This window comes from Phialemonium atrogriseum (genome assembly GCF_030411735.1).
Source record: "Phialemonium atrogriseum strain 8032-3 unplaced genomic scaffold QBC33scaffold_58, whole genome shotgun sequence".
NCBI lineage: Eukaryota > Fungi > Ascomycota > Sordariomycetes > Cephalothecales > Cephalothecaceae > Phialemonium > Phialemonium atrogriseum.
In genome coordinates, this window is record NW_026848195.1 from 6688 (window position 1) to 34229 (window position 27542).

General features: G+C 63.0%; 1 protein-coding gene across 1 annotated transcript; it reads right to left on the minus strand.

Moving 5' to 3' along the window:
* Positions 1-151: 151 nt before the first annotated feature.
* On the minus strand, positions 152-26190 carry QBC33DRAFT_604012 (non-ribosomal peptide synthetase; the record flags this gene model as incomplete). The annotated part of the gene is made up of 10 exons (XM_060432232.1): positions 152-2935; positions 3012-5360; positions 5445-5836; positions 5962-13329; positions 13497-15929; positions 16033-16107; positions 16209-24633; positions 24737-25045; positions 25158-25586; positions 25702-26190. The coding sequence occupies 10 exons, from the start codon at positions 26188-26190 to the stop codon at positions 152-154; spliced, it is 25053 nt and encodes an 8350-aa protein (XP_060277926.1).
* Positions 26191-27542: the final 1352 nt, after the last annotated feature.

The following is a 27542-nucleotide window of genomic DNA, read 5'->3' on the forward strand; positions in this document are numbered from 1 at the left end:
TACTAAGATCAACATTTCCTCGCCCCCTTGTCAGAGTCTTTCTCCACTGCTTGTTCTAATTGCTAACCTATCTACTTGCCATTCGCAGTCCTGTCACCCGCTAACCCCTCCAACGCGCTACAGATTCACATGCATCAGCCACCACCTCGAGTTACGCCGCCGCTGGCGCATTAACCTCACAGCGAGGTTCATGTTTTCGCTTTGTGAACCTCTTGGCCAGACGCACCGCCTTTGCCAGGGAGGAGTCCACCCTGCTTATCCTCCGCACCACCGGAACAGCAGCATCTTCTTCTATCTCCAAAGGTGATGCTGCGGCAGAGACAACAGCAGCAGCAGCAGAAGCAGCAGAAGCGATCCCTCTGGCGCCCGCTCCGCCGCCGCAGGTGGATGACGCAAGCACGGCCATGTGCCCACGCACGGTGGGATGATCGACCAGGTCTTCCAGGTGCGGCACGGGAAACCCCCCCTGGTCCAGCAACCAGGCCACTTGGGCGAGGCCGATGATGTCGCCGCCGAGGGCGAAGAAGGACGTGTCGGGATCGAGGCCGCCAGCCGACGACGTGTTGTGGGCAGCAGCGGCAGCGCTGGCCTCTGTCTCCTTGGCTTTGATTTTAATTTGTTGACCTGGGAGCGCCAGTACCTGTCGCCAGGCCGTGCTGACCAGCGTGTGGAGGTCAAGTAGCTGGGCGCGGCCGAGGTGCTGGAGATGGGAGGAGGCCTGGAAGGCATTATCGGAGGAGGAGGAGGAGGAGGAGGAAGGAGCGGCTGATGACACCTCATCGAACGGCACCTGCCGGGGCCTGCGGAAAAGTTCGGCCTGGGAGGGCAGCGCCACGTCCGGGTCGGCGGCGAAAATGCGCGCCGCGTCGCATAGCATGTCGAGCGCGCGCTCGGCAAAGTCGTGCGGGATGGCGCCGCCCTCGGCGAAGCTGACCATGATCTCGTACATGTCGTCTGTTCCGCCGTCGGTTCCGTCGCACGCCTGCCGGTGCTGCTGCGAGAAGACGGACAGGTCGGCAAAGTCTTCGTGCGCCGTCGACGCACACCCGACCTGGTAGTCGACGTCGCCGAGGCGCACCACAGTGCTCTGGTGCACGTTCTGGTGCTGGACCGTCGACGTGAAGTAGGTCCAGCCGGGCCAGGTGGTGCAGTGGCGGATGATCTCGCGGAAGCCCAGCACCTCGTGCGGCATGTTGGCGAGCTGCTGGTCCTGGACCTGGTGGAGGAGGTGCCTGGCCGTCCAGCCCGGCCCGCCGAATTGCACGCGCACCGGCAACAGGTTGAGGCAAGGCCCCATCATGTTCCCGACGCCCTCGACGGCGGCGTTGCGCCCGCTGATGGTGTGCCCGAAGACGACGTCCGCGCTGGCCGAGACCTGCGCTAGAACGTAGGCCCACGCCGCTTTGACCATGGTGGCGGTGGTGATGTGGCCAGACTCTACAGGCGGCAGGTGGACCGTCCTCTTGAGAGTGGTGGTTGTTGCCCCTGCGACGGTCGTGCGGTAGTTTGGCCCCTTGCGACGCACGATCTCCGTCATGGACGACCCCTCGAGTAGCCTATTCCAGTGCTGATAGTGGTCCGACGTCAGCGCCACTGCCGAAGCACGCAGATAGTTAGCGAACGAGGGCGGACGGGGGACCGTCTCGCCCCGGTACGCGGCTTGGAGTGCGTCCAGCATCTTAGGGAAGCACACCCCGTCGTACTGCGCGTGTGATATGCGTAGGAGAATCCTGTGGCGGCTGCTGTGCCGATGCCTAACCACTGTGAACTCGACAAATGGCTCGCCGAGCCGGGGGCTGGGCCCTCCCTCTCCCGCTCCTCCTCCTCCTCCTCCTCCTCCTCCGCCGCGGTCGCGCTTCAGCAGGCCCGTCGTGAAGTCGTCCAGCGACTCATCGTCGACCTCGACGACATGGAATGCGGGCCGAAGCGTACGCAGAACCACCTGCAGGAACCGGCCCCCCGAGGGCACGAACACGGTGCGCAGGATGTCCAGCGCCTGGACGAGCCGGAAGCACGTGCGCTTGAGATGGCCGAGGTTCAGCGGCCCGTCGCCGTCGAGGTAGAAGTAGTTCAGCATCCAACGGGACTTGAGAAGGGCGCCTGCGACGGCCAGGGATTGGAAGTCTGTCGCAGGGAGCACGTCCGAGAGCCCGCCCCTGAAAACACAAACTTGCGGGACGATGCTGGTTTGGAGGAACGCATCGACGTTTGCTGCTGCGAGGAGCGAGAATCGCTCGTAAGGATCGTGCTTGGCTGCCAGCTTTGTGATAGTAGGTTTGTTCCCGTTCGCAAGTTCATCCGAGGCATCCATATCCGGGGCGCGAACTCTCGCTGCCATGTCGTCGAAGGATGGATGGCGGAACACATCTGCAACGGTGAGTGCCAGGCCTTGGTCCCGGGCGTCGCCAACGAGCTTCATCGCCGCGATGCTGTCGCCACCGAGGTGGAAAAAGCTGTCCTGCCCGCTGATGGAGTCATCGGGCAGGTTTAGCAGAGCGCTCCACAAGGCAAGGAGTGTCTTTTCGCGGGAGCTCTGGGCGGCCCGCGTGTTGACCTGTGCGGTCGGCGACGGCTTCTTGAAGAGCGTATCGACGGAATTCTCAGAAGAAGAAGAAGCGACCGAAGATGATTTACCTATGCTCCTTGGAGTCCCTGGGCCAGCAAGCGGTTCCTCACTCACTCGGCCCTTTGTTGCCTCGGCAGCGCCGGCAGCTTCGGCTCGGCATTCACTAGGCGATTTAGTTGTTGGCTTCCTGTCGAGTTCGAAGTCGAGTTCCGCAACGGACTGTGCGGGTCGGTTGATGAAGCCGTCCAAGACCTGAGCCATGCAGCGGGCCATCTCTTGGGCTTGGTCATCGCTGACATGATCGGACCAGTATCGGAACACAACACCCTCGCTGGCCTTTGAAGCTTCAATGTTGACCGTGATGGCGTACTGCCAGTCATCCTTTTGGTTAGCAAAAAGTTGTTGATACATTCCTCCCCCCTTCCTCAACAATAGCCCAACTTACCTCACTAGGATCATCGCCCTCTTCCATCTCGAACGCGATGGTATTACCTCCTCCCCCGCTCTCCCCGCCCCCAAGAGAATGACTCTGCGTCGAGATTGAGGTGTTGTAGAGAGACTTGCCCGCCAGCCCAAGCTCGTGCTGCACCCGTGCCAGTGAGCAGCGCTGGAACGGCATGCTCTGGAGGTGCTGGTCCTGGGCCGTCCGGAAGACGTCCTCAAGCGTTTGCGAGCTGGAGATCTGGACGCGGCAGCAGAGCATGTTGATGAGCGTCCCCACAACGCCGCGGATGTTCTCGACCGGCGCGTCGCGATCTGCCGTCAGATACCCGAAGCAGACGTCGTCAGACCCGGTGTGCTTGCGCAGCACGAAGGCCCATGCCGCGTGCATCATGTTGGCGAGGGTGACGTGCATTCGCTCAGAGAGCCGCCGGAGCTCGGAGTAGCGGTCAAACTGGAGCGCGGCGGATCGTAGGCGCCTCGTGTCGGTGGCGGCGGCGGTGCTAGTGCTGGTGCTGATGCTGGTGTTGGTGTTTAGTTTCGGAAAGTAACACGGTTTTAGACCGTCCAGATAACGCATCCAGTACTCGGTGTCCGCCCGGGCCGGCCGGCTGCAGATGTATTGGACGTAGTCCCGATACATAGGACCAGGAGCACTGTCGAGAGTGCCCGCGTATCCGCATGCCAGCTCCTCGAGGATGATGGACAGCGAGCCGCCGTCCATGGCGGCGTGGTTGACCTCGAGCTTCATGAGCACCCTACCACTATGCGTCGTGCAAACGGCGAGTCGATGAGGGAGTTGCGGCTGTTTCGCCTGGTTGGCTGTCCCTCGGAGGGTAACCTGGCCGAGCCTTGCCATCGCTTCCTCGTCGCTGCTCCTGAGCAGGACAACTCCGCTGTCCACCTTGTTCAGCACAACTTGGTCGAAGACGCCACCGCGGTGGACGCTCTCGATGAAGACGGTCCTGAGGGCTGCATGGCGATCCACAACTTTTTGCCACGCCCGTCCAAGTCTGTCCGCATCCAAACCGACATGGGGGTCGCTCGCGTGTTTGACGCTGTAGACGGCGTGGAAGATATAGGCGCTCGGGTCGCGGAGCTGGCTGATCAGCATGCCCTCCTGGACCGGTGTGCACGGATAAATGTCCTCTACGTGGGAGGAGGAGGCGTGGTCGATACCGACACGCGGGAGGGCGACCTTGGTCAGCGTGCGAAGGTCGTCGTACGTCAGCGGCAGGAGCGGATAGTCGCTCAGTGTTGGCTCGGCGGGGCGCCGCATCAGGCCCTGGACCGTCTCCTCGAGTGTGCTTTTGCAGTCGCCGATCCACCTCTGGACATCGCCGGCTCGCCTCAGGCTGCCGTCGTACAAGAAACTGAACTGCAGCCTGTTGTTGACGACGATGGCTGAAATCTCGAAGAGGGCCAGCCTCGTGGTCTCCGGGCCCGCGTCTGCTGTGACTCTGGAAAAATCGAGGCCTTGATCGTCGTCGAGCTCGACCGGGCGGATTAGCGAGTCGGCGTGCTCGAGATGCTGCACTCCCTCACCCAGATAGTTGAACAGAACCTCCATCGCGGGTGACGCTGCCTCGGCCGCGCGGCTCAGGCACTTGTGCGCAAAATACGGTCTGCCCTTTCCTGGGATGCTGCGCCTCATGTCCTTGATCCGGCGCACGCTATCTACGGCATCATCGGCACGGACTGAGATAACCAGGGGACATATTGTTGTGAACCAACCGACTGTGCGAGACAGGTCGATGTGGGAGCCTGCCGGGGCTTCGCGGCCGTGGCTCTCGGTGTGCAGCGTCGGCACGTCTCTGTCCGTGAAGATCCTGGAGAACGCGTGCGCAACGGCCGCCAGGAAGAGGTCGATTGGCTCCGAGCTGAAAGCCTCATGGCAGTCCACCAGGGCGAGTCTTGTCATGTCTTCGCTGAGACTAAATGTCTCGGTCTCAGTCCTGCCGTATGTGAGAGGTCCGTGTGCGCCCCAGTAGTCCAGATCAGACGGTGCCTCTTCAAAGGGCAGGAGAGTCTCCGTATCGACGGTTTTGTTGTGGCTAGACTGCAGAGCACACCAGGACCGAAATGACGGAGGGGTCTCCACCGCAAGGGAGCCCGTCTCCAGAATCTGGCTCAGGTCCTGCACGATAATGCGCCAGGAAACCATGTCGACGCAGAGGTGGTGGGCAACCATGAAGATAACGATCTGGTCCTGACCAGCCAGGTCAAACAGGTCGACTCTGAATACAGGCCCGCGTTCAATGCAGAGGCCGGCTTGTGCTGCTGCCATGATCGGCGTCATCTCATGCCGAGAGCTCAGAGTGTGCTCAAGAGAGCAGTATAGTAAAGGCCGCATCTGATTAATCATAATTAGCCCACTTGTTAGCGGAATGCATTCCCAGAAAAGGGGCAATGGAAAGTAAGCTCCTAATTAAATTACCTTTGTGATTCGCTGTTCCCAGTTGCCATCCTGCTTCCTGGAAAAGCGCGCACGAAGCATGGAGTGACGCTGGACGATGGAATCCATGGCCCGCTTAATAGCGTCGACGGTAACACGTCGGGGAACGCCCAGGGCGCAGCTCTGGTTGAGACGGGCCTCACCATGATGCTTGACGGCCGATTTCAGATACATGCTCTGAATTGGGGCCAGCGCAAACGGTTCTTCAGTTTCCTCCTCGCCGTGCGCGTCGGTTGCTGTAGACGAGGGAGACAATTTGGCGAGCTGGGCAAGATGGACGACGGATTTGGACCGTAGCACGTCCTGGATGGACACAATGAGCTTGGCGTTTCGAGCCCGCGAGACGACCCCCATTGCCCTGATGCTATCGCCACCTGTGTACGTCCAAGTCAGCTTAATGTGATCTGAAACAACCGCCCAAAAAAAGAAAGAAAGAAAATAAAAATAAAACTAAAAAAGAAAAGGGTCACACCCGCTCCAAAAACCGGGGCCATCTTACCGAGGCTAAGGAACGCTTGATTGAACTTGATGCGGTCCACGGGAAGGTGCAGCTCCCTGGCCCAAATCTCCCTCAACGTCTTGGTGGGCCCGGTCACTTGGATCTCGTCCTCTTCCTCTTCGTCCCCCGAGAGGCCGAGGCCGCTTGCTATGTGCTCGTACGTCGCGTCGGCGAGGCCCTCAACCCATCTCGCCACTCTCTGTCTGTCCAGCTTGCCCGACACGACGACCGGCAGGCTCGTGAGGATGATCCACGCGGCCGGAACCATGTGCTGCGGGAGCAAGTCTGCCAGGCGACTCCGAATCTCGGCAACCTCGGTGCGGGCCTGGGCCAGCCGCTCCGGCGGACCGTCCACAGGGTTACAATCGCCGCCGTCGCCGGGCGAGATGAATGCAGCCCCGGCCCCGGCCCCGACCCCGGCCCCTTCGGAAACAACGGGACTACTACTACTGCTGCTGCTGCTTTTCAAGGTGACGATGCCGACCAGCTGCCCCTTACAGGGTCCCATCTTGGGCTGCACCACGAGCGCGAGGCGAACGCGGCGGTCAGCCGACAGCCAGCTCTCAATCTCGCCCAGCTCAATCCGCTGGCCGTTGACCTTGACCTGGCCGTCCCTGCGGCCGACGAACTCGAGAGCTCCATCGGGCCGGTACCGCACCAGGTCGCCCGTGCGGTAGATGCGCGAGGGGGGAGGAGCAGCAGCGCCGCCGCCGGCCGCGGGGCAAGCCCTCGCCCAGGCCGGGTTCTCGACGAACGCGCGCGCCGTCTTGTCCGGGTCTTGCAGGTAGCCCCGGGCCAGGAGGGGCCCGCTGATGGCCAGCTCGCCGACGGCCCCGACGGGCGCGAGCCAGTCGTGGCCGCGGTCGTGGTCGTGGTCGTGGTCGTCGTGGCCATCCCTGGGTAATTCCACGACCCATGTGCGCGCCGCGGCGGTCGCGCGGCCGATGACGGCCGGGTCGCGCTCCGCCGACACGCGCTGGTTGACGACGGCGAGGACGCACGCCTCGGTGGGGCCATAGCCGTTCATCAGCTCGACGCGGTTGGCCCAGCGCGCCACCGTCTGGGCAACCATGGCCTCGCCGCCGCACACGAGCGTCTTGAGCCCGGGGCAGACGGCCGCCGGGTCAAGCAGGTTGGCGACCGACGGCGTGAGGAAGGCCCACGTCGCGCGCAGCCGGGTCATGGCGCCGCCCAGGTCGTGGAGGCGCTCGTGTCCCGCCGGGACGCACACGCACGCGCCTAGGGTGAGGGGCGTTAGCACCTCCATGAGGGCGGCGTCGAACGTCAGCGAGGCGAAGTGGAAGACGCGGGACGACGCGTCCATGTGCGTCGCGCGGGCGAAGGCGCGCGAGCTGCTGCAAAAGTCGCGGTGGGCTACCACGACGCCCTTGGGCCGCCCCGTGCTGCCCGACGTGAAAAGAACGTAGGCCGTGTTGCTGCTGGCGCTGGGGTTGGTGTCGGAGGGAGAGTCACGAGTCAAAAGAGAAGAAGAAGCCGGTGGAGGAGGAAGATTGCGGATGGTGGCGCCGTCCACCGAGAGGCGCGTGCCGACGACATCTGCAAAGCGGGACGCGTGCTCGGGGCTGCAGATGACGAGGGATGGCGCGATCGTTTCCAGCATCTCCTTCTGCCGGGCCAAGGGGTGGGCCGGGTCGAGCGGTACAAAGGCGCTGCCGGCCATGAGGATGCCCAGCAGGGTGACGACCGACCAGGCCGAGCGGGCGAGACAGACGGGCACCAGAGTCCCCCGACCGACGCCGAGCTGACTGAGACGGACCGCCAGACGGAAGGCATGGTCGCGGATCTCCCCGTACGTCAACTCGGCATCCCAGGCGCTGATACCCACCCAATCAGACTGCGCAGACGCCTGTTCTAAGAAGAGATGATGGATGCACGAGTCGACTACCTCCCCGGGCCCGTTGTTGGAGCGGTTCCATCTTGCAATGAGGGCCTGGTCCTCGGGGCTGATGACATGGATGTCGGCCAAGGTGGCTTCCTTGCTCGCGGACCTATCAGCCAGCAGCTTCAGTACGGCTTCGAGCTGATGGGCGAGACGCTTTGTGTGCCACGTCGAGAGCACTTTCTCGTCGTAGTGGAAGGTGGCCTCGATGGCGGCGTCGGTGACGTTGCATTCCAGCACGAGGGGATGGGTGAAGAAGCTCTCCGCCGAGGAGCCCCCTTGGAAGTTCCAATCAGCCTCCTGAAGGTGCTGGTTCTGCTGCTGCTGCTGCTCCTCCTGTTGCCGGAAAAAGGAGGAGGAGGAGGAGGAGGAGGAGGAGGTGTTGATGGTGAGCAGATTCTGGAAGTTACAGGCACCTGAACAGTCTGGGTTGAGCCTCTTGATGTGCTGCAGCCCTAGGTGCTGGTGGGGAACCACTCGGCTGGCCATGCCATGCATGTTCCGCAGGAACTCAGTAAGGCGCATGTCGCGGCACAGTCGCACCCTTGTCGGGACGGTGGTAAACGTCGGCCCAGTCATTTCCATCACGCCACCCACGTCAACGTTGCGCCCCGCCAGCGTCTCTCCAAACACAACATGGTCCATTCCCGTGTATGCGGCCAGGACAATGGCCCATGCAGCGCGGATCAGGGTAGGGACAGTGATATCGATGAGAATGTCGTTGCGGCTGACCTTGACGTTGAGAGTCTCGGCTCGAAACCTCGGGGTCTCCTTGTGGTTGACAACAACCGGTGGGGGTTGCGGGAAATGTGTGACCGAAGACGCACCGCTCATCGAATCCGTCCAAAACTTTTCCGAGGCGGCCACATCCCTGCGTCCCAGGTAGTGAATAAAGTTTGCGTATGCGGGGCGGGGACTAGGTTTATTATTCTTCTGTGGTCCCCAGATGTTGTTGTTTTTCTTGGTGTTGTACACGTCCTGGACTCGTCTCGCAATCAGGGGCAGACTCCATCCGTCGTAAAGTGCATGGTGGATGGCCCAGACAAAGTGGCGCCCATCATTATTATTATTTCGACCTTGCTGCTGCTGCCCTTGGACAATGGCGTATCTGGTCAGCCTGCCTCCATTCTGTGACCCGAGTGTCTTCCCCTTGGCGACGGCCTCCTCCACGAGAGGCTCATCGTGCCAGTCTATTGGCTCTGGCGCTACCACGGTCTGTAGGAATCCCGACGCGGCGGTATGCACAATCCGGGTGCGAAGAGTGTCAGTCTCGTCGACAACCTCCTGCCAAGCCGCCTTGAAGCGGTCCAAGTCGACATGCTCCGGAAGCTTCAGGGTGTTGACCGCCACGTACGCGCCCGTCTGCTTATTTGCGAGGGCGACGAGGCCCTCCTGTAGCGGACTGCAGGGATACATGTCACGGATCTGCTCGGGAAACAGCAGACACTGGGCGGAAACCTCGTGCACAAGGGCGTCGAGCTCCGACGGGGAGCACGGCACCAGGTCGAAGGGCTTCAGCTCCTCGGCCGGGAGGACCGTGACCTCCAGCCCGCCGCACGCCCGCGCCATATCGGCCAGGACGGGCTTCTCGAAGATATCCAGCACCGACAGCACAATCCTGCGGGCGCGCGCCGCGCCGACGAGCCGCATGGCCGTGAGCGAGTCGCCGCCGACGCGGAAGAAGCTGTCCCCGGCGCCGACGGAGCCGGCGGGGAGCCCGAGCACCCCCTCCCACAGGCCCTGCAGCCTCTTCTCCATCTCGCTGGCCGGCGCGCGACGCTTCGCGGCCGCGGCCGCAGCAGACAACCTGTAGGGCGCCACGGCCTCCTGACTCGCATCCTCAATGGCCCGGCGGAGCTGTCTGCGGTCGAGTTTGCCCGCGCTTGTCCACGGCATTGCCGAGACGGGCACGAAGAGCTGCGGGACCATGTAGGCCGGTAGCATCCCGGAGAGATAAGTTTCCATGGCGTGTGCAAGCTTGCGCAGCGGCTCGCTCATGGGTAGAAGAGAGAAGCTTGTCGTGGCAGTGGGGGTGGGAGTGGCGGTGGCGGTGGCGGTGGCGGGTCCGTTGCTCAAGGGCGAGGGTGAGGGTGGCGGGAGGCTGAACAAGACGCAGAGGGACTTGGTTGCGGCGCGGTTGTTGGGCGGCACCACCACCTCCACGGCAACCTGTGCGTCGTCTGGAAGGCCGCCCCGGCAGTGGACCTCGATCTCGCCGAGCTCGATCCGCCTGCCATTCAGCTTGATCTGCATGTCCTTGCGCGCCACGTAAGAGACGGATCCGTCCGAGTTGTAGCGCACGAGATCGCCCGTCCGGTACATGCTGCTGCTGTCCTGGCGGAGATACGTGGACTTGGCAAAGCCGGGATGCCTCGTCCACTCTGGCGACCGGATGAAGGCCCTGGCGGTCTGGTCCTCTTCATTGAGATAGCCCCGGGCCACCAGCCGGCCCTCGACCACCAGCTCGCCGACGGCACCCACTGGCACCAGGCGATCGGGGCTGCGCGCATCGACGACCCAGACGCGGCCCCCAACGGCGGTGCCCATGTTGGAGCGGTCGCCGTTGCACACCCGGTGAGACTCGTCGACCTTTGTGCTCGTGGTCGCCACGACGGAGCACTCGGTCGGCCCGTAGGCGTTGATGAGCGCGCACCGCGTGCCCCACCGCGCAATGTGGCCGGCCGCCATGGGCTCCCCGCCCGTGACGAGGGTCCTCAGGCAGGGGACGCTCTCGGGCTTTAGCGTGCTCGCCACCGACGGCGTGAGCAGCGTCCAGGTGACGCCCATGTTGCGGATCGCGGCGGCGACGTCGTTGATCCTGTCCTCGTCCGAGGGCACGCAGACACACCCGCCAACCAACAGACACGAGAGCGTCTCCATGATGCTCGCATCGAAGGTGTACGAGGCGAACTGCAGGACACGCGAGTCGGGTCGCATGAACATGGCCTTGGCGTGGGCCATGGCCCCTGTGCAGAAGGAGGCGTGCTCGATGACGGTGCCCTTGGGCTTGCCCGTCGTCCCGGATGTGAAGATGATGTAGGCCGCGTTGGACGGCTTGGCTGCGGAGGAGGCGAATACTGCTGCGTCTGCCTCTGCCTCTGCCTCTGCCTTTGCCTCTGTCTCTGGGGCCAAGGCGTTGCTGAGGGCCTCGATGGACTCGGCGGCAACCACGAAAGCCATGCTCGTGATCTTGTCCATCTTGGCCTTGTGCTTTGCCGAGCAGAGCACGACCTTGGCACCCACGTCTCGGATGTGCTGCGCAAGGCGGCTGTCGGGATGGCCAGGATCGAGATTGACGAAGGCCCCGCCGGCCTTCAGCACCGCGACCTGCGCAACGACAGTCCACGCCGACTTCTCAAAGCAGAGCGGGACAAACACCTCGGGCCCGACGGCTCCTACGGTGACTAGGTAGCGCGCCAGAGTGGCTGCAGCGCCGTCCAGCTCGCGGTAGGTAAAGGAGGCATCCCACCCGCACACGGCGGGCGTCGACAGCGGGCGCTGCAGGGCGTGCTGCGAGATGACGTGGTGCACGCACTGCTCGACGCGGGGAAGCTTGTAGTCGTTCCACGCGCAGATCTGCCGGATTCCCGCGCCGCCGACGAGGTCCACCTCTCCCACCGTGCGATCGTCGCGCCCGTCGGCCACGAGGTCGCTCAGGACCTGCTCAAACGTGGCCGCGACGTTCCTGATCTGCGCGTCCGAGACGACGTTTCTCCAGTAGCTGAAGTGGACCTCGACAGTCTCGTCCGCCGCCTCGACGTTGACCGCGACGGCGTACTCGCTGGGATCCTCGGCGCTCACCACGCGGTACTGCAGCGCCGACCGCGGCGACCGCTGCCCGCGACCCCGGTGGGGATCCGTGCGTTTCTGGTACGTAAACGCCGTGTTGAACAGCGCCGCGCCGGGGAGCCCGAGTTCGTGCTGCATCTCGGCAAGCGAGCAGCTCTGGTGGGCCATGGCGTCGGCGAGGTCCACCCGCATCGTGTCGAGAGCCTCGCCGACCTCGGTGTCGTCGGCGATGCGGAGGCGGCAGACCAGCATGTTGATAAAGGCGCCCACCGCGTGCTCCATGTGCGCAACGGGCACGTCCCGCCCCGAAGCCAGGTAGCCAAACAGGACCTCGTCCGAGCCCGTGTACGACCGGACCACCAGTGCCCACACAAACTGAAGCAGTGTGGACGGGGTGATATCTGCGTCGGCACAGTAGTCGTTGATTTCGACCATGCCCAAGCCGAGGCTGACGGCGTGTGAGCCGAGTGACGACGGCTCCGCGTCCACCTCTCCGTCAGTGAGAGGGGGAAACAGACACGGCTCCGCGCCGCCCAGGTAGTCTTTCCAGTAGCCGACGCTATCGCTGCGGGGCTGCGACTGGATGTAGGTCATGTAATCGCGGTACAGCGGCACGACGTTGCCGGCGGCCACGGTGGCACTGCTGCTATCGCCACCGTAAGCATCAGCCAGGTCGCCAAGGAGGATCGGCAGCGACGACCCGTCGCAGATGGCGTGGCTGATCTCCAGCTGGCAAAAGACACGCCCGATATTCGTGCTTGTTGCGCAGACCGCGAGGCGATGTGGCGGCTTCTTCTCGTTGTAGTCGATGGCCTGGAGCTTCTGCAGCGCGCCAAGCGGCCCCTCTTCCCCTTCCCCTTCCCCATCACCGTCATCGTCGCCGCAGTGCAGCATCAGAGTCCGCCCTGGCGCACTGCGAAGAACGACCTGGTCCATCAAGCCCTCGTCGCCCACCGTGTCGACAAAGACGGTCCTCAGCGTCGCATGGCGCCGCACAACAGCCTGCCAGGCGTCGCACAGGCGCTTCGGATCAATCTCCTCTCCCCCCCGTGAGCACTCGACCTGGAAGATGGCCCTGTATGCGTACTTGTCGGGATCCCGCATCCGGCTCAGCAGCAGGCCGCGCTGCATCGGGGAGCAAGGGTAGATGTCTTCGACGTCCTGCAGGTCCACACCGACGTCTCGGAGTCTGTGGCCCAAGTTCTCCAAGCCGTAGTAGGCAAGCGGCAGAAGCGGGAACTCGCCCAGGGTCTTCTCAGGCGTGTGCCGCATCAATCGTCGGGGGGCCTCCCGGAGGAGAGACCCGCACTCCTTGGCCCACTTCGCAAGAGAGTCCTGGTGCTCCATGTGCTTGTTGTACGCGAAGGATAGCTTCATCTTGCCGCCCGTCACGAGGGCCGAGACCTCGATGAGACTGAAGCGGGGGACGTCCTTGCCGATGTCGGATGCCGAATTCACGGACTGTCCGGCGCCGTCAAAGGACCGGAGGAAGGTGTCGGTCCTGCTGAGCTGCTGCATCTGCCCGAGATAGTTGAATGCGACCTCGACCGGCCAGCGGTGGCCGTACTCCTCGCGGCCCTTAGAAGTCAGAAGCCGATAGGCAAAGTAGGGCCGCCCCTTGCCAGCCAGGCGTTCCCGATAGTCCTTGATCCACCGGATGGCGCTAATGATATCATTGTCTATAATACAGCTATGGTTAGTAAAGGCAGCTTTCCTTGCTGATGGGGAGGGGGGGAAAAGACAAGAAAAAAGGAAGAGAAAAAAAGACAAGAAAAAAGACAAGAAAAAAGGAAGAAAAAAGGAAGAAGAAAGGGAAAAAAAAAAAAAAAAGGATTGGAGAACCCACCAGAGAACGATTCATCCGGCAGGTGGACTGGATACAGCGTGGTAAACCAGCCCACCGTCCTCGAAAGATCCAGCGCCTCGTCCCAGACCTCGCGCCCGTGGCCCTCATTATATACTGTGGGCGCGCCCCGACGACCCGGCGACGCGTTGCGGTACGACAGCAGCAAGGCCGCCAGCAGGACATCAAGCGGCTCGGTCTGCAGCGGCCCGTGGCACTCGGGCCCGAGCAGCAGGGCCGTCGTGTCGCTGTCGAGCTCGACGTCCTCGGCGACGACAACAACGTCGCCATGGAGGTTGGGCGTGCCGGCCATGCCCCAGTACTCCAGATCGGCGTCGGCAGTCTCGTGGTGCGGGAGCAGGCCGGGCCCGTTCTTCTGCGCCTGCGCCTGCTCCGACTGCCTCCGGGTCCACGCCTGGAAGGGCAGCGAGGCGGGCGGACTGATGCTTCCCGTGGCGAGGAAGTCCTCCAGGTCCTGGAGCAGGATGCCCCACGACACGACGTCGACCACCAGGTGGTGGACGGTGATGAAGACGCAGACCTCCTCCTCCTCCTCCTCCTCCTCCTTCTTCTGCTTGCCAATGCTGAACCAGTCCGCTGCCAGTAATGGACCTCTCTGGATGTTGAGCGCCCTCTGCGAGTTCTGGATGCGCTTCTCCATGCGGTCCGCGCTGCTGATGGCGTGCGTCTTGAAGCGGTACGACCCGCTGACGTCCGACGTGATCCGCTGCCGCCAGCTGCCCGTGCCGTCGCGCCTAAACCGGGCCCGCAGCATCGAGTGCGTCTTGACCAGCGCGTGTAGGCCGGACCGGAGTTCGTGGGGGCTGGCATCCCTAGCCAGTCGCAGCAGCACGCTCTGGTTGAACTGCATACAGTGGCGCCCCCCGGCAGCGGCGGCGGCGGCGGAAGGTGCGCCGTCCGCCATGAGTTGGAAGTATAGCTGCTGTATGGGTGCCGGGTCGAATTCGTGATGATCCTCGTCGGTAGCGGCAGCCACCTGTTGCTGCTGCTGCTCTTTGGGGACGCCGGCCTTGAGGGCGAGTTCATGAACCGATTTGCTGCCGATGATGTCCTGCACGGCGACGCTGATGCCCTGAGCCCGACACCGCGCCATGACCTGAATGGCGGTAATGCTGTCGCCTCCGAGGTGCAAGAATGAGACGTTTCGGCCGATCTTCCGAGGAGCCACGTTGAGAACCTGGCTCCAGATGGATACGAGCCTCTCGTCGATGGAGAGGTTTCGCGGAGAGGCGGCTGCATTTCCGTCATGGTCTTCTTGACGCAAGTCATGGCCCGCGGTGATCTTGTCAAACGTCTCGTCGCTCATGCCCTCGACAAATCCGGCTACGCTGGCACGGTCAAGCTTCCCTGACGGCAGCAACGGGATACCTCGGAGCACGAGCCAGGTTGACGGAACCATGTACCCTGGCAGCTTCTCTCTCAGCCGCTCCTGGACCTTGTCCACGAGGGAAGACGCCTCCTCACTGGAAGTCACCAACTCAAACTTGCTAGCAGCATTGTCGGTCTGTTCCCCGGTGGCGACTTCCCGAAGCGAGAGGAGCACGAGCACCGCGACCAGGCGCTTGGCACAAGGCCCGCTCCTAGGGAACATGACAATGGCATGCCGGACCGCATCGTCGGCACCAAGGTGGTGAGCGACCTCGTCGAGCTCCAGTCGCTGGCCGTTGAGTTTGGCTTGCGAGGCGTCCTTCCGGCCCATGTAGACCATTCCGCCCGAGGCGTCGTCGCAGACGCGCACCAAGTCGCCCGTCTTGTACATGCGGCGCGGCGTCTGGGTCAGCGCCATGTCCGGATAGCGCAGGGTCCTGTCCCGCGCCCACCGGGGATTCTCGACAAAGGCCTCGCGGGTCCTTGCCTCGCTCTGCAGATAGCCCGTCGACAGCGTTGGGCCCTCGACCAGCAGCTCGCCGACGGAGCCGACAGGCGCGAGACGGTCGTGGTTCCGGGGATCCACGATCCAGCAGCGGCCGAGGCCTCGTCCCAGGTTCGCCGGGTTGGACGAGCGGCGCATGTGCGGGTTCACGGCCGCCACGACGGCGCACTCGCTGGGGCCGTAGGCGTTGACGAGGTTCACCCTGTCGGCCCAGGCGGCGACGTGGCTCTGGGCCATGGCCTCGCCGCCGAGGATCAGGGTCTTGAGGTGCGGCACGTCGGCCGGCTCGAGCACCCGGGCGAACGAGGGCGTGAGCAGGGCCATGGTGACGCCCATCTGCTCCATGGCGGCGGCGATGTTGCCATTGGTGCGATCCGCCTCGCGTGGCACGCACACAGTGCCACCCATCATGAGCGTCGTCAGGATCTCGACCAGGCAGGCGTCAAAGGTGTAGGATGCGAATTGCAGAAAGCGAAAAGGCGGCGTCATGAGCATGGCTGGGCCGTGTGCGGCAGCGCCAGAGCAGAAGGCTGTATGCGAGACTAGTTATGAAAAGGGTCAGTTAAAGAGGGAGAAGAAAAAAAGGGTAGGAAATAGTGGGAAAAAAAAAAAAGTAAAAGGAGGAGTGAGATTTATTTATCATACTAATCGCCCCTTTCGGCTTTCCCGTCGTCCCAGACGTGAAGATGACATACGCTGCGTCGCTCGGCGGGCAGGCGACTTTCCGTTTTGGTATTTTTGTCAGTAATTATCCAACAGTTTGTAGGTTAATTTTAAGGGGCCTGAGTTGTCAGGGGCAAGTAAACAAAAAGCTGACGCACCATCAGCTTCAAGGGTCGGAGTCGCCCGTGTCGCACCCTCCATCTTCTTCAGCATGGCCATGTCGACAGGCACCACCGTGTCCACAACATGGGAGCAAAGGCCCTTATATTCAGGCGAGCACAAGATCACGCGGGCTGAGCAATCCCCAATAATCTCTCTCAGTCGACCGACGGGATGCGCAGGATCCAAGGGGACAAACGCAGCACCGGCCTTGAGCACGGCCAGTATGGCCACCACGGCAACGGCCGACTTGTCGAAACAAAACGGAACGAACCTGACGCCGTTGGGACCAACGCCCTTGGTCGAGAGCTCCCGTGCCATGGCTGTCGAGAGCGCATCCAGCTCGCCGTTGGACAAGGTCGCGTCCCAGCCAACAACCGCCGTCGCGGCGCTGCCCTGGCGGGCCATCTGCTCGCTGATCATGTCATGGACGTGGCGCTCCACGAGCGGGCCAGGAGTCCTGTTCCATTCCCGCAACACCGCCTTGTCGTCTGGGCTGAGCAGGTCGATGTCGCCGATCCTGTCTCGCTGGCTCTCGACAGCCGAGAGGCGCAGCAGCAGCGTCTCAAACTGGCCAAACATGCGGATGACCTGCCACCGCGGCACCACCTCGGCGTCGAAATAGGCGCGCATCTCGATCTTGTCATCGTTGCTGTTGCGCCCAATGGTGCACGTAACGTTGAGCGGATAGCTGAAGAAGTCGGCCCCCTGCGTCGTGCCGCCGCTGGTCATGTTGCTCCACAGGCTATCCCCGGCCACCTCATCGGCCACATCGATGACCAGCAGGTTTTGGAACTCGCACGCCGCAGCGGCGGTAGGGCTGAGCGTCTTGATGCGCTGCAGGCCCGCGAACTGGTGCGGGATGGCGTCGTTGAGCTGCGCCTGCACGTCAGCCAGCACCTGTCCGACGCTCAGGGCGCGATCGATGCGGATGCGTCGGGGCACCGATGCCAGCGTCGGCCCCACCATGTCCTCGACGCCGGCGACGGGCACGTCGCGCCCGTTGAGCACCTCGCCGAAGACGACGTCGTCCGAAGACGAGTAGATGGACACGACAAGCGCCCACGCCGCCCGCAGGAACGAGGATGTCGTCAGCTCTGCGCCCTTGGGCCTCGTAAAGCGTACCGGTCGGCGCGTCTGGCTTGTTGCCTGGACGCGGTAGCCCGGGTGCGGGAGTTGCGGAAACTGCTGCGGCGCCGTGGTGGCGCCGGGGGACAGCTTTGCCGTCCAGAATGCGTCCGAGGCGGACACGTCAACGCCGGACAGGTACTCGACGAAGCGCGAGTAGTGTGGCGTTGGGACCATGGGCGCCTCCGGGTGCCGGTACCGGGCCTCGACCCGGCCCAGTAGTGTCGGCAAGCTCCATCCGTCGTAGAGCGCGTGGTGCGCCGTCCACGCGAATGTCGGCCGGCTGCTGTGCTCGTCGTCGCCAATGATGGTGTAGCGAGACAAGATGCCGCCATCGTGCGGCGGCAGCTGGCGGTGCGTCTCGGGAAGGGCGTCCACGCTTGCTGCTGTCGTCCAGGTGATCTCGCCGCGGACGACGACTTGCAAGAAGCCAATGCCCTCGACAAACACGACGCGTGTTCGCAGGATGGGTTCCGAGTCCACGACGTCTTGCCACGCCCTCTTGAATCGCGACACGTCTGTGCCAGCAGGCAGCTCGTACGAATTCACCGCCACGTAGGCGCCGGAATGCCTCTGTGACGCGGCAACTAGTCCTGCCTGCAACGGGGTGCAGGGGTACATGTCCTCCACGGAACCAACGTCGACGCCGCAGATCGAGGCGACATGCTCCTGCAGGCCCTCCAGGCTCATTGCGCCTTTTTCCCTGAGCAAGGAGAATGGCTCGGCCGGTCCAGGCAGCGGTTCGTCCTGTTCTTCGACAACAACAGCAACAGCACTACTAGCACTAGCACTAGCACTAGCACTAGCACTAGCACTAGCACTAGCACTAGCACTAGTACCGCCCCCTGCCTCGCCATTATCAACAACACCGGTGCCACTAGCCGTTTTCGACATGTCAGAGAGCTTGAGCATCTGGAAGATGCTGGCCACGCTAAGCGCGATGCCCCTCTTCCGGGCTGCTGCAACGAGGCGCATTGCCCCGACCGAGTCGCCGCCGTGGCGGAAGAAGCTGTCGTCGGCACTGATGGAATCGGCGGCCACATTGAGCACAGACGCCCACAGCTCCTGAAGGGTCTTCTCCATACACGTCTCGGGCGCGCGGCCGTTGCGGGTCGCGGCTCCTCCCAGGCGGTACGCCACCACGCCGTCGTTGCCGGGGGCCAGCGCCAGCGCCTGGGCCATGGTGCGCAGTCGTCGGCGGTCCAGCTTGCCCGACGAGGTGAGGGGCATCCTAGACACGGGCAGGAACAGGCCGGGCACCATGTACGCGGCCACCTGGGTGGCCATGGCTCCCACGATGCTCTGCGCGAGAGTGCTAAAGCCCGGGTCCATGGGCAGGACTCGGATTTCCTCCTTCGACTCTGACTCCGACTCCGACTCCTCTTCGGCAGAGGAAGGAGAACAAGAGGAAGAAGAAGAAGAAGGGAGACAGATAAACACGGCCAGTGCCTTCTGTGACTGTCCAAGGGATACCAGCTCAACCGAAGACTGAGCAGCGGGCGGCAGATGGGCCTTGACGTGGTGCTCAATCTCGCCCAGCTCGATGCGCTGACCGTGCAGCTTGACCTGGGTGTCCTTACGGCCCAGATAGATCAGCGAGCCGTCCGAGTTGTACCGCACCAGGTCTCCCGTCTTGTACATCCTCCTGCTCCCCCTCTCGGCATGGCGCGGGTCCTGCAGCGCCCACTTGGGCATCTCGACGAAGGCCCTAGCCGTCTCGGCGGGCCTGTCCAGGTAGCCCCGCCCCAGTATGGGACCCTCGATCATCAGCTCGCCCACGCACCCGACGGGCACGAGCCGGTCGTGGTCCCGCGGGTCCGCCACCCACAACACGCTCCCAACGCCAGTTCCTATGTTGGCCACGTCGCCCCGCGCGTCCGTGTGCAGGCGGTGCGCCGCGTTGATGGAGCACTCGCTCGGGCCGTACTGGTTGTGCACGGGGACAGCGCCTCCCCACGCGTCCAGCACCTCGCGCGTCAGCGGCTCCCCGCCGACGGCCATGCCGCGGATCTTGGGCACGTGCTCGGGCCGCAGCAGCGCCGCCACCGTCGGTGTCAGGTCCATGAAGTTGGCGTCGAGCGCGTCGATGGCCCCGGCCAGGTCGCCGACCCGGTCCGCCTCGGAGGGCACGCACACGCAGCCGCCGTGGATGAGCGTCGTGAACATCTCCTCGAGGCTGTTGTCGAAAGTGTGGGCCGCGAACTGCAGGAAACGCGTGTGCGGGCCGAGGCCCAGCGCCGAGCCGTGCGAGAGCGCGCTCGACACCATGGCCTGGTGGCAGAGCACGACGCCCTTGGGCCTGCCGGTGCTGCCCGAGGTAAACATGACAAAGGCTGGGTCCTCTGGGGACACGCCCGACCGGATTTCCTGTCTGTCAGCTGCTGCTGCTGCTGCTGCTGCTGAGGTGGTGGTTGTTGTGGAGGTGGTGGTGGTGGTGGTGGTGGTGGTGGTGGTGGTGGCGGCTAGTCGGGACAGCAATCCGGGACCGGCGGCCACCACATACGGCACCATGGCCTCGAACAGGGACGCCCGCGTCTCGGATGCAACCACAAGGTGCGTGCCTGTGTCGACCACCTTACCCTGAAGAGCGTGGGCTGGATCCGTGGCGTTGAGGGGGACCACGCCGCCACCGGCCTTGAGGACGGCGAGCATGGCCATCACGGTCCAGGCGGACTTGTCGAAACACACGGGGACGAGCATCTCGGGCCCGACGCCGAAGTCGAGCAGGTGCCGGGCTAGACGGTCCGCCGCGGTGTTCATCTCCTCGTACGAGAAGTCGCCGTCCCACCCGCGGATTGCCTGCGCCTGTGGGTGGAGGGCCACCTGCTTCTCGACCATGCGGTGCACGCACTCCGCGGTGGGGGCGGGAATGTTGGCGTTCCAGGCCCAGATGAGCTCCTTGCTCGTCTCGTGAACGTGGTCCAGCTGCGAGATGGGCGTTTCGGCATGCTCCATCATGTTGGACAGGGCCTGCACAAAGGTTGCCGCGACATGTTCAGCCTGTGGGCTGGCGACAGCGTCCGTCCAGTAGTCCATGTCAATGGCAGCTTCTCCCTCGTCGTCTATCTCGACGTTCAGCGAGATGGGATATTCGGTCGGGTCATGGATGGCTCCCAAGTCCTCAAACACGAGCGGCCCCTCAGTATCCGTCTCCTGCTGCAATCGCTGTGAAGGACGGCGGCGGCGGCGGCGGCGGAATGATACGCACGTGTTGAAGAGCGCCATGCCGCCCGGCACGCTGAGCGCGTGCTGCACCTCAGCCAACGAGGCCTGGGCGTAGGGCATGCAGTCGAGCTGGTCCTGCTGCACAGCCTCGAGGACACGCAGCAGGGACAACTGGCGGTCATCATCCGCACCGCCGAGCCGCACCCTCTGGGTGGCCATGTTGATGAAGGGACCGACGGCGTCCTCGGACCCCTCGACGAGCGTGGCATCGCGCCCCGAGACGAGGTAGCCGAAACACACGTCGTCGGTGCCGGTGTAGCACGCCAGCGTCAGAGCCCACGCGGCGTGGAACGCGTTGGGTAAGGTGACCCCGGTGCCGTCGCAGAAAGCCCGCAGCGCCGCCAGCCCGGGAAACGACACCCTCAGGGAGCGCAGTTCCCTTCTGGCCTCGGACACGCTGATGCCGTCGTTCAGGACGGGGAAGTGGCACGGCTCGAGCCCCGCGAGGTGGGCCGTCCAGAAGGCCACGTCCGCGTCGGCGCTGCGCTGCTGCAGGCTCGCCACGAAGGGGCTGAACAGCGGTCTCGGTAGGCGGTCGAGGGACCCCTCGTAGCTCCGTCCGAGGTCGCGCAAGAGAATGTCCATCGACGCCCCGTCTATGACGGCGTGGCTCATCTCCAGCACGCAGAAGACGCCGTTGTTACTGGCCTTCTTGTCGTAGAAGACGGAGAGGCGATGCTGCGGCGTGCCGTCCTGGTATTTCATCGGCACCAAATTATCCACCATTCCGCGCATCTCGTCTTCTTCTCCGCGCAGGCACTCGTGCACCACGACCAAGGGATCGACGTCTCTCAGCACCACTTGGTCATAGCTGCCCGCCCGTGCCTGGCTGATGGCGTCAACGAAGACGGTCCGGAGCAGCGCATGGTGCCGCACGACACCTTTCCACGCTTGCACCAGTCGTGCAGCAGCGCCATCACCCACTGCCCCGTCGTCCTCGCCGCCGAGCCTGACCCGGAACGCCCGGCGCACGGCGTAGAAGCTCCCGTCCTTGGACCGGCTCATCAACAGCCCTTGCTGGATGGGTGAGGCGGGGTAGATGTCCTGGATCGCGTCCCAGCCACGACACCCGCCCGCCAAGACGGGCAGCTTAGTCCGCTCGAACGCGTCGAGATCCGCCGGGGTGAGCTCCGGCACCAGCGCGAGATCGCTCGCCGTGATCCTGCTTGCCAGCCCGGGCAACACGGCAGCAGCCTCGATCAGGAGTCGGCGGCACGCGGCAACCCAGTCGCGGATGCGCGCCTCGTGGCGCATCCCGCGATTCCACGCGAAGCCGAACCGCAGGGCCCCGCGCACCACCACGGCCGAGACCTCAAACAGGGCGAAGCGCGGCGCGGCGCGCCCAAAGTCGGCCGTCGCGCTGCTGCCCGCGTGGGACTCGCCGGCCATGAGGGCGCCCGCCGCCGGCTGGAAGAGGGCGCCGGCCCGCTCGAGCTGCTGGTAGCGGCCGAGGAAGTTGAACGACACCTCCATGGCTCTGTGGTGGGCGCCCCAGGTCTCGCGCCCCTCGCTGGTGTGGAACCGCGCGGCAAAGTACGGTCGCCCGTTGCCCGGGACGCGCCGGCGGAGGTCCTTGGTCTGGATCAGGGCGTCGGCGAAGGTGGCCGGGGAGGACAGGGCGACGGGGAAGAGGGTCGTGAACCAGCCGACGGTGCGGGATATGTCGACCTCGGCGCCGCCGGTCGGCGGCTCGCGGCCGTGGCCTTCGTTGAAGATGGCCGGCGTGGGCCGGTCCGGGAAGGTGGTGTGGAAGGACCAGATGAGCGCCGCCAGGAGCAGGTCGACGGTCTCGGTGCGGAAAGGGGCGTGGCACTGGGTCGAAACTGTGGCCGTGGTGGCCGCGTCGAGCTCGAATCCCTGGCACACCACGTCACCGTACAGATTTGGCCGGTCGTGCATCCCCCAGTAGGCGAACTGTTCGGCAGGCACTTGGGCCGCTGCTGGGAGGACCTGGCTGAGCTGCGTGCCCGCACAGGCGTCTTTCTGCAGGGCCGTCCACTTCCGAAATGTCAGCGACTGAGGGACGGAGAGTGATTCCTTGGCGGCCGAAGGATTCTCCAGTAGTTCCTCCATCTCCTCGAGGATCACCCGCCAAGAGACGAGGTCGATGACGAGGTGATGCGCCGTCATGAACAGCATCTGCTGGCCGCCGTCCCCCTCCGTGGCGGCAAACAGCTCTGCCGCAAAGACAGGACCTCGACGCACGTCTAGGCAACCCTGGGCGCTGGACATGCCCGCGTCAACCTCACGGGCCGAGCATAGCGCATGCGCGCGGAAGCGGTAGGATGCGCCCACATCGGCCGTGGTGAACTGCTGCCAATCTCCGCCCTCGCCGCTCGGTTTGAAGCGCGCCCTGAGCGTGGCGTGGCGCCTCACCACGACGTCGATCGCGTCCCGGACAGCTGTTTCGTCTACGTGGCGGGTGACACGGAGATAGAAGCTCTGGTTGAAGTGCTCGTCGCCCTGGGCCACACCCCGGACTTGGAAGTGCAGCTGCTGGATCGGGGAGAGGTCGAAGCATGTGTCAAGAGCTTCTCCTGCTTCTTCTTCTTCTTCTTCTTCTTCTTCATGCTGTTTGTTTCGTTGCGCAATGGGCTTGACCCCCGCGGCCAGCTGCCGCAGGGACTTTGCGCGGAGGACGTCCTGCACCGCCAGGCCCAGCTGTGCCTTCTTGGCGTAGCTCGCGCAGGCCATGGCCGAGATGGAATCGCCGCCCAGACTGAGGAAGCTGCGGTCGCCTAGACTGATCTGACCAGCGGGAAGGTTCAGCACCAGGCTCCAGATGTCGCCGAGTTTGGCCTCAACCTCGGTCAGGAGTATGTTACTGTCGTCGCCCTCTTCTTCCGTCGTCGTCGTCGTCGTCGTCGTCGTCGTCGTCTTCGTAGTCTGAGCGGGATGATTCCCCATGATGATCTTCTGGCACTGCTCGATGCTGATGACGCTTTCGACCCACGTGGCAACGGTCTTGCGATCCATCTTCCGGGAAGACAGCATGGGGATGGCGTCGACGCACAGCCATGTTGACGGCACCATGTACTCAGGAAGTTGTGCGCACAACCGCGCGCGAACGAGCTGCAAGACGGGCTCGGTCACGGACGGGTTTTCAGTCAGCGTCAGCACCGCGTTTCCGACTTTCTTGCCACTAGAAGCAGGCTGCAGTGGCACTCCAGAGGACTCCGGGAGCGAAAGCACGGCAATCAGTCGTCCCCCCAAGGGGCCCAGCTTCGGGAGGAGGACCATGGCGTGCTGGACGCTCTCGTCAACGGCCAGATGGTGCTCTATCTCGCCGAGCTCGATGCGTTGGCCGTGGAACTTGATCTGCGTGTCCTTGCGCCCGACGTAGCTCAGCGAGCCCGAGGCCGAGTTGTACCGAGCCAGGTCCCCTGTCTTGTAGAAGCGACGACGCCGGGGACGTTCATCTACGCTCTCTCTGTCCCCGGCACTTGATGACAAAGCATGCTGCGCCCATGCAGGATCGAAGATAAAACTCTCCTCCGTCTTGCCGGGTTCGTTCAGATAGCCCCTCGCCAGACTCGGCCCCTCGAGAAGCATCTCGCCCACGCAGCCAACAGGCACCAGGCGATGGTGATCGGCAGGATCAACAAGCCAGCAGCGCACACCGCACGGCACTCCAATGTCGTTTGCCTCGGTGTTGGGCCCGACGCGCGAGTTGACCACGGCCGCGACGGCGGTCTCGGCCGGCCCGTAGCCGTTGACGAGTTCGATGTGTGACCACGTGGCGACGTGCGAGGGCGCCATGGCCTCGCCAGCCAGCACGAGCCTGCGCAGCCCCGGTACGGCGGCCGGTGCGAGGAAGCCGACGAACGACGGCGTCAGCACGGCATGGTCAACGCCCATGCGGCCGATGGCCCCCGCGAGGTCGTTGAGCCGCTCGTGCTCGCTGGGGATGCAGACGCAGGCCCCGACCATGAGCGGCGTGAGCATCTCGACGAGGCTGGCGTCAAAGGTGTGCGCTGCAAACTGCAGTACCCGGCAGGTGCTGTCGATGCGCAGGGCCGGGGCGTGTGCCCGGGCGCTGGAGCAGAAGGCCCGGTGTTCGATAACGGTGCCCTGTTTTTTGAATAGAATGTTAAAAATTAAATATAAAAAAAACCACACGCTTAGCTCTCGTACAACCGCGGAGCTGCCAAGTGTCAAGTGTGTGCCTGCTTACCTTGGGCTTACCGGTGGATCCGGATGTGAATATGACATACGCTGCGTTGCTGGGAGACGCTTTGGTCATACTCATGGCACTCCCCTCGGGCTCTGCCTGGGCGGACTCGGTCACGGTGGCGTCATCTACAGGCACCACTGTGTCCAAGACCACAGAAAGCATCTGCACGAGATGACGGGAGCACAGCATGAGCCTCGCCTCGACCGAGTCGCAGAGACTCCGAAGCCTCCCGACAGGATGAGATGGGTCCAAAGGCACAAATGCCGCGCCCGCTCTCAGCACCGCGAGCATTGCTACTACGGTCCATTTCTAATCATCGAGTTAGCTAAGGATCGGCACGTCCATCTCCTGCCTGCCATCAACGCAACACACAGAAACAACCATGGAAAAGACGGGGGAAAAAAAACAAGAAACCACGTACAGATTTATCAAAGCAGAGCGGGACCAAAACCTCGGGGCCAACCCCGAGCCGCACCAGCCGAGCGGCCAGACGGCCGGCCACGGCATTCAGCTCGCGGTACGTCAGCTCGCCGTCCCAGGCGCAGACGGCCTCGTCGTCGGGACGCTCGAGGACGCGGTCGGCAACCACGTCGTGGACGCAGCGCTCGACCGGCTGGATCGAGCAACTGCCGTTCCACGCGCAGACCTGGTCCACGCTCGCCTGGCTCAGACAGTCAAGCTTGCCCAGCTGCGCGTCCGGGGGGCTCGTGAGGAGGCCCGATAGGATCTTGCCCAGCGTGCTGGCCACAATGTTGCCCTGCGCCGTGGGCATGCCGAGCAGGCTGCTGTTCCACTCCAGAAACAGGCCCAGGCTGGCCTCGCCGTGCTTCACCAGGAGGCGGAGCTTGTGCTGCTGCTCGTGTTAGCCGCTGGAATGAGAAGGGTTAGGGTTGGAATTGGGGGTGGGGGGGGGGAGGCTGGCTCAGAGGAGGGGGTGGTGGCGGGATAAAGGGGGAGTGAGATACCGGTGCTAGAACTTGACACGGTGCCAATGTCCCAGTAAAGCCCCACAGCGCGACTGCCGTGTCGAAGAGGGCGTGATCCCCGGAGCGGACGAGTCCGGCAGGAGGCGGGGACGGATTGCCGGCAAGCTCCGTCTTGGCGCGGCCCACCGTCTCGGCAACAGACGCGGAGTCGTCCAGCACAAAACGTGCAACAATGGGCTCACCGGTGTCGTCCCCGCCGCGCTGGAAGCCAAAGCTAACGTCGTCCTGGCCGGTGTAGCAGCGCAACAGTAGCGCCCAGGCAGTCCGGAGCACGGCGCCGAGCCCGTCGGGGTCTGTCGTCGACAGCGCTAGCAGCTTGTCCGCGTGCTCCACAGCCACACGGGCAGAGGCGATTGGTCGGCGGGCGGCTGCGGTGTCAATGGCCGGGCGGCTAAACCGCGGGAACCGGCAGGGTGTTAAACCCGTCGGGTACATTGCCGAGTCACTGATCGCACCGGTGGAGTCCATGGTCCGGTGCGGTAAAGACAAGTAGGTACGAATAGAAATTGTGAAATTGACCGTGTTGGATGGCAGAAACTGCACAGTGCAAATGAAACAACGAATGGAGACGTGTAGTCAGTAATACTGAAGCTATCAGGATAAGGACTGATCAGTGATCACTCAGACTTCCAACTTATGTCTCACTATGGTCATGTCATGGAAGTCAAAGTGAACCGGGTTTTAGATAAAACGAGAATAGTTATAGGTTCCGTTCAAGTGGCTCTCTGCTGCACTTACTTTTTTCCCCAGTGCCTGATTTTTTTTTTTTGGAAAAAGGGGGGGACGGGCTTGGGTGAGCAAAGACGACTGACTCCTAAGGTAGTGACGTGACGTGACATCTAGCAAAACTCGACGGCCAGTTATTTTTAGTCGCAGATCCAGATCGGCCTGCCCCAAGAATGCCTGACGTCTGGGTGACAGAATAAGAAAAAAAAAAGATCTACAGCCATCCCGTCTCCGGGCTGAAACAAGATGGGGAACCTTGAGAAGCAGGGGGAATAAGCCTGTCTTTGTATATGCAGTATGCAGGACTCCGTTAATGAAGAGTGTTCTAAAGGGAAACGGTTCTGCAGATCCGTTTGGCAGCGGGACGAGCCGACCAATCAGGTAAGAGAACCACCGCAAAAATCAAATTGGTAACTGCGGCCGGACGCAACCGTGCATATAGCCAGCCGCATGCAGAGGCGGCTGAATAAAGAAAATCGTGTGGACGGTGCGCACGCCACTGACCCCATATGCTACGTTGAGCAAGAATGTCGACTTTTCACACGGCACAATACGGCGCAGATCGTTTTTCCAAGGTCGCCTTAGCGATGCGACCTCGGTGAGGAACCAAGCAAATAAACCCGCGGAGGCGAATAGCGTGTAGATTGAGTTGGGAAAAACAGGATTTCAAAGCTGCAATTACTGCCTGGTTATGATTCATGGAGAGCAACGGGCCAAAACCCGGGGTTGGTGGGTCCGTATAATACCCGGGAAACGGTGCGCAACGCTGCAATAGAGCCGTATGTCGACGCAAATAGCCTTAGCGAGTACAACTCCAGGCCGGCGATCATGAACCAAAAACACGCCCGCACGTAAGGCCTCATTTCAGGGAAAAGTGTCGTCTTAAAGTGTTGTCACCTAGTCCGGTGGGGAACGAGCTGAAAACAACCGGCGACGAGGCAATGATTTACGAAAGAATGATGATGATGGTTATTAATATGTAGCCGTGTTACCCAGGACCTGGTCCTCTTCCATTTCGAACTATTCTCGTCGATCTCGGTCCCCATTCCCCAGTTTTCTCCCCTTTTTACCTTTTATACCGTGCCATAACAGCT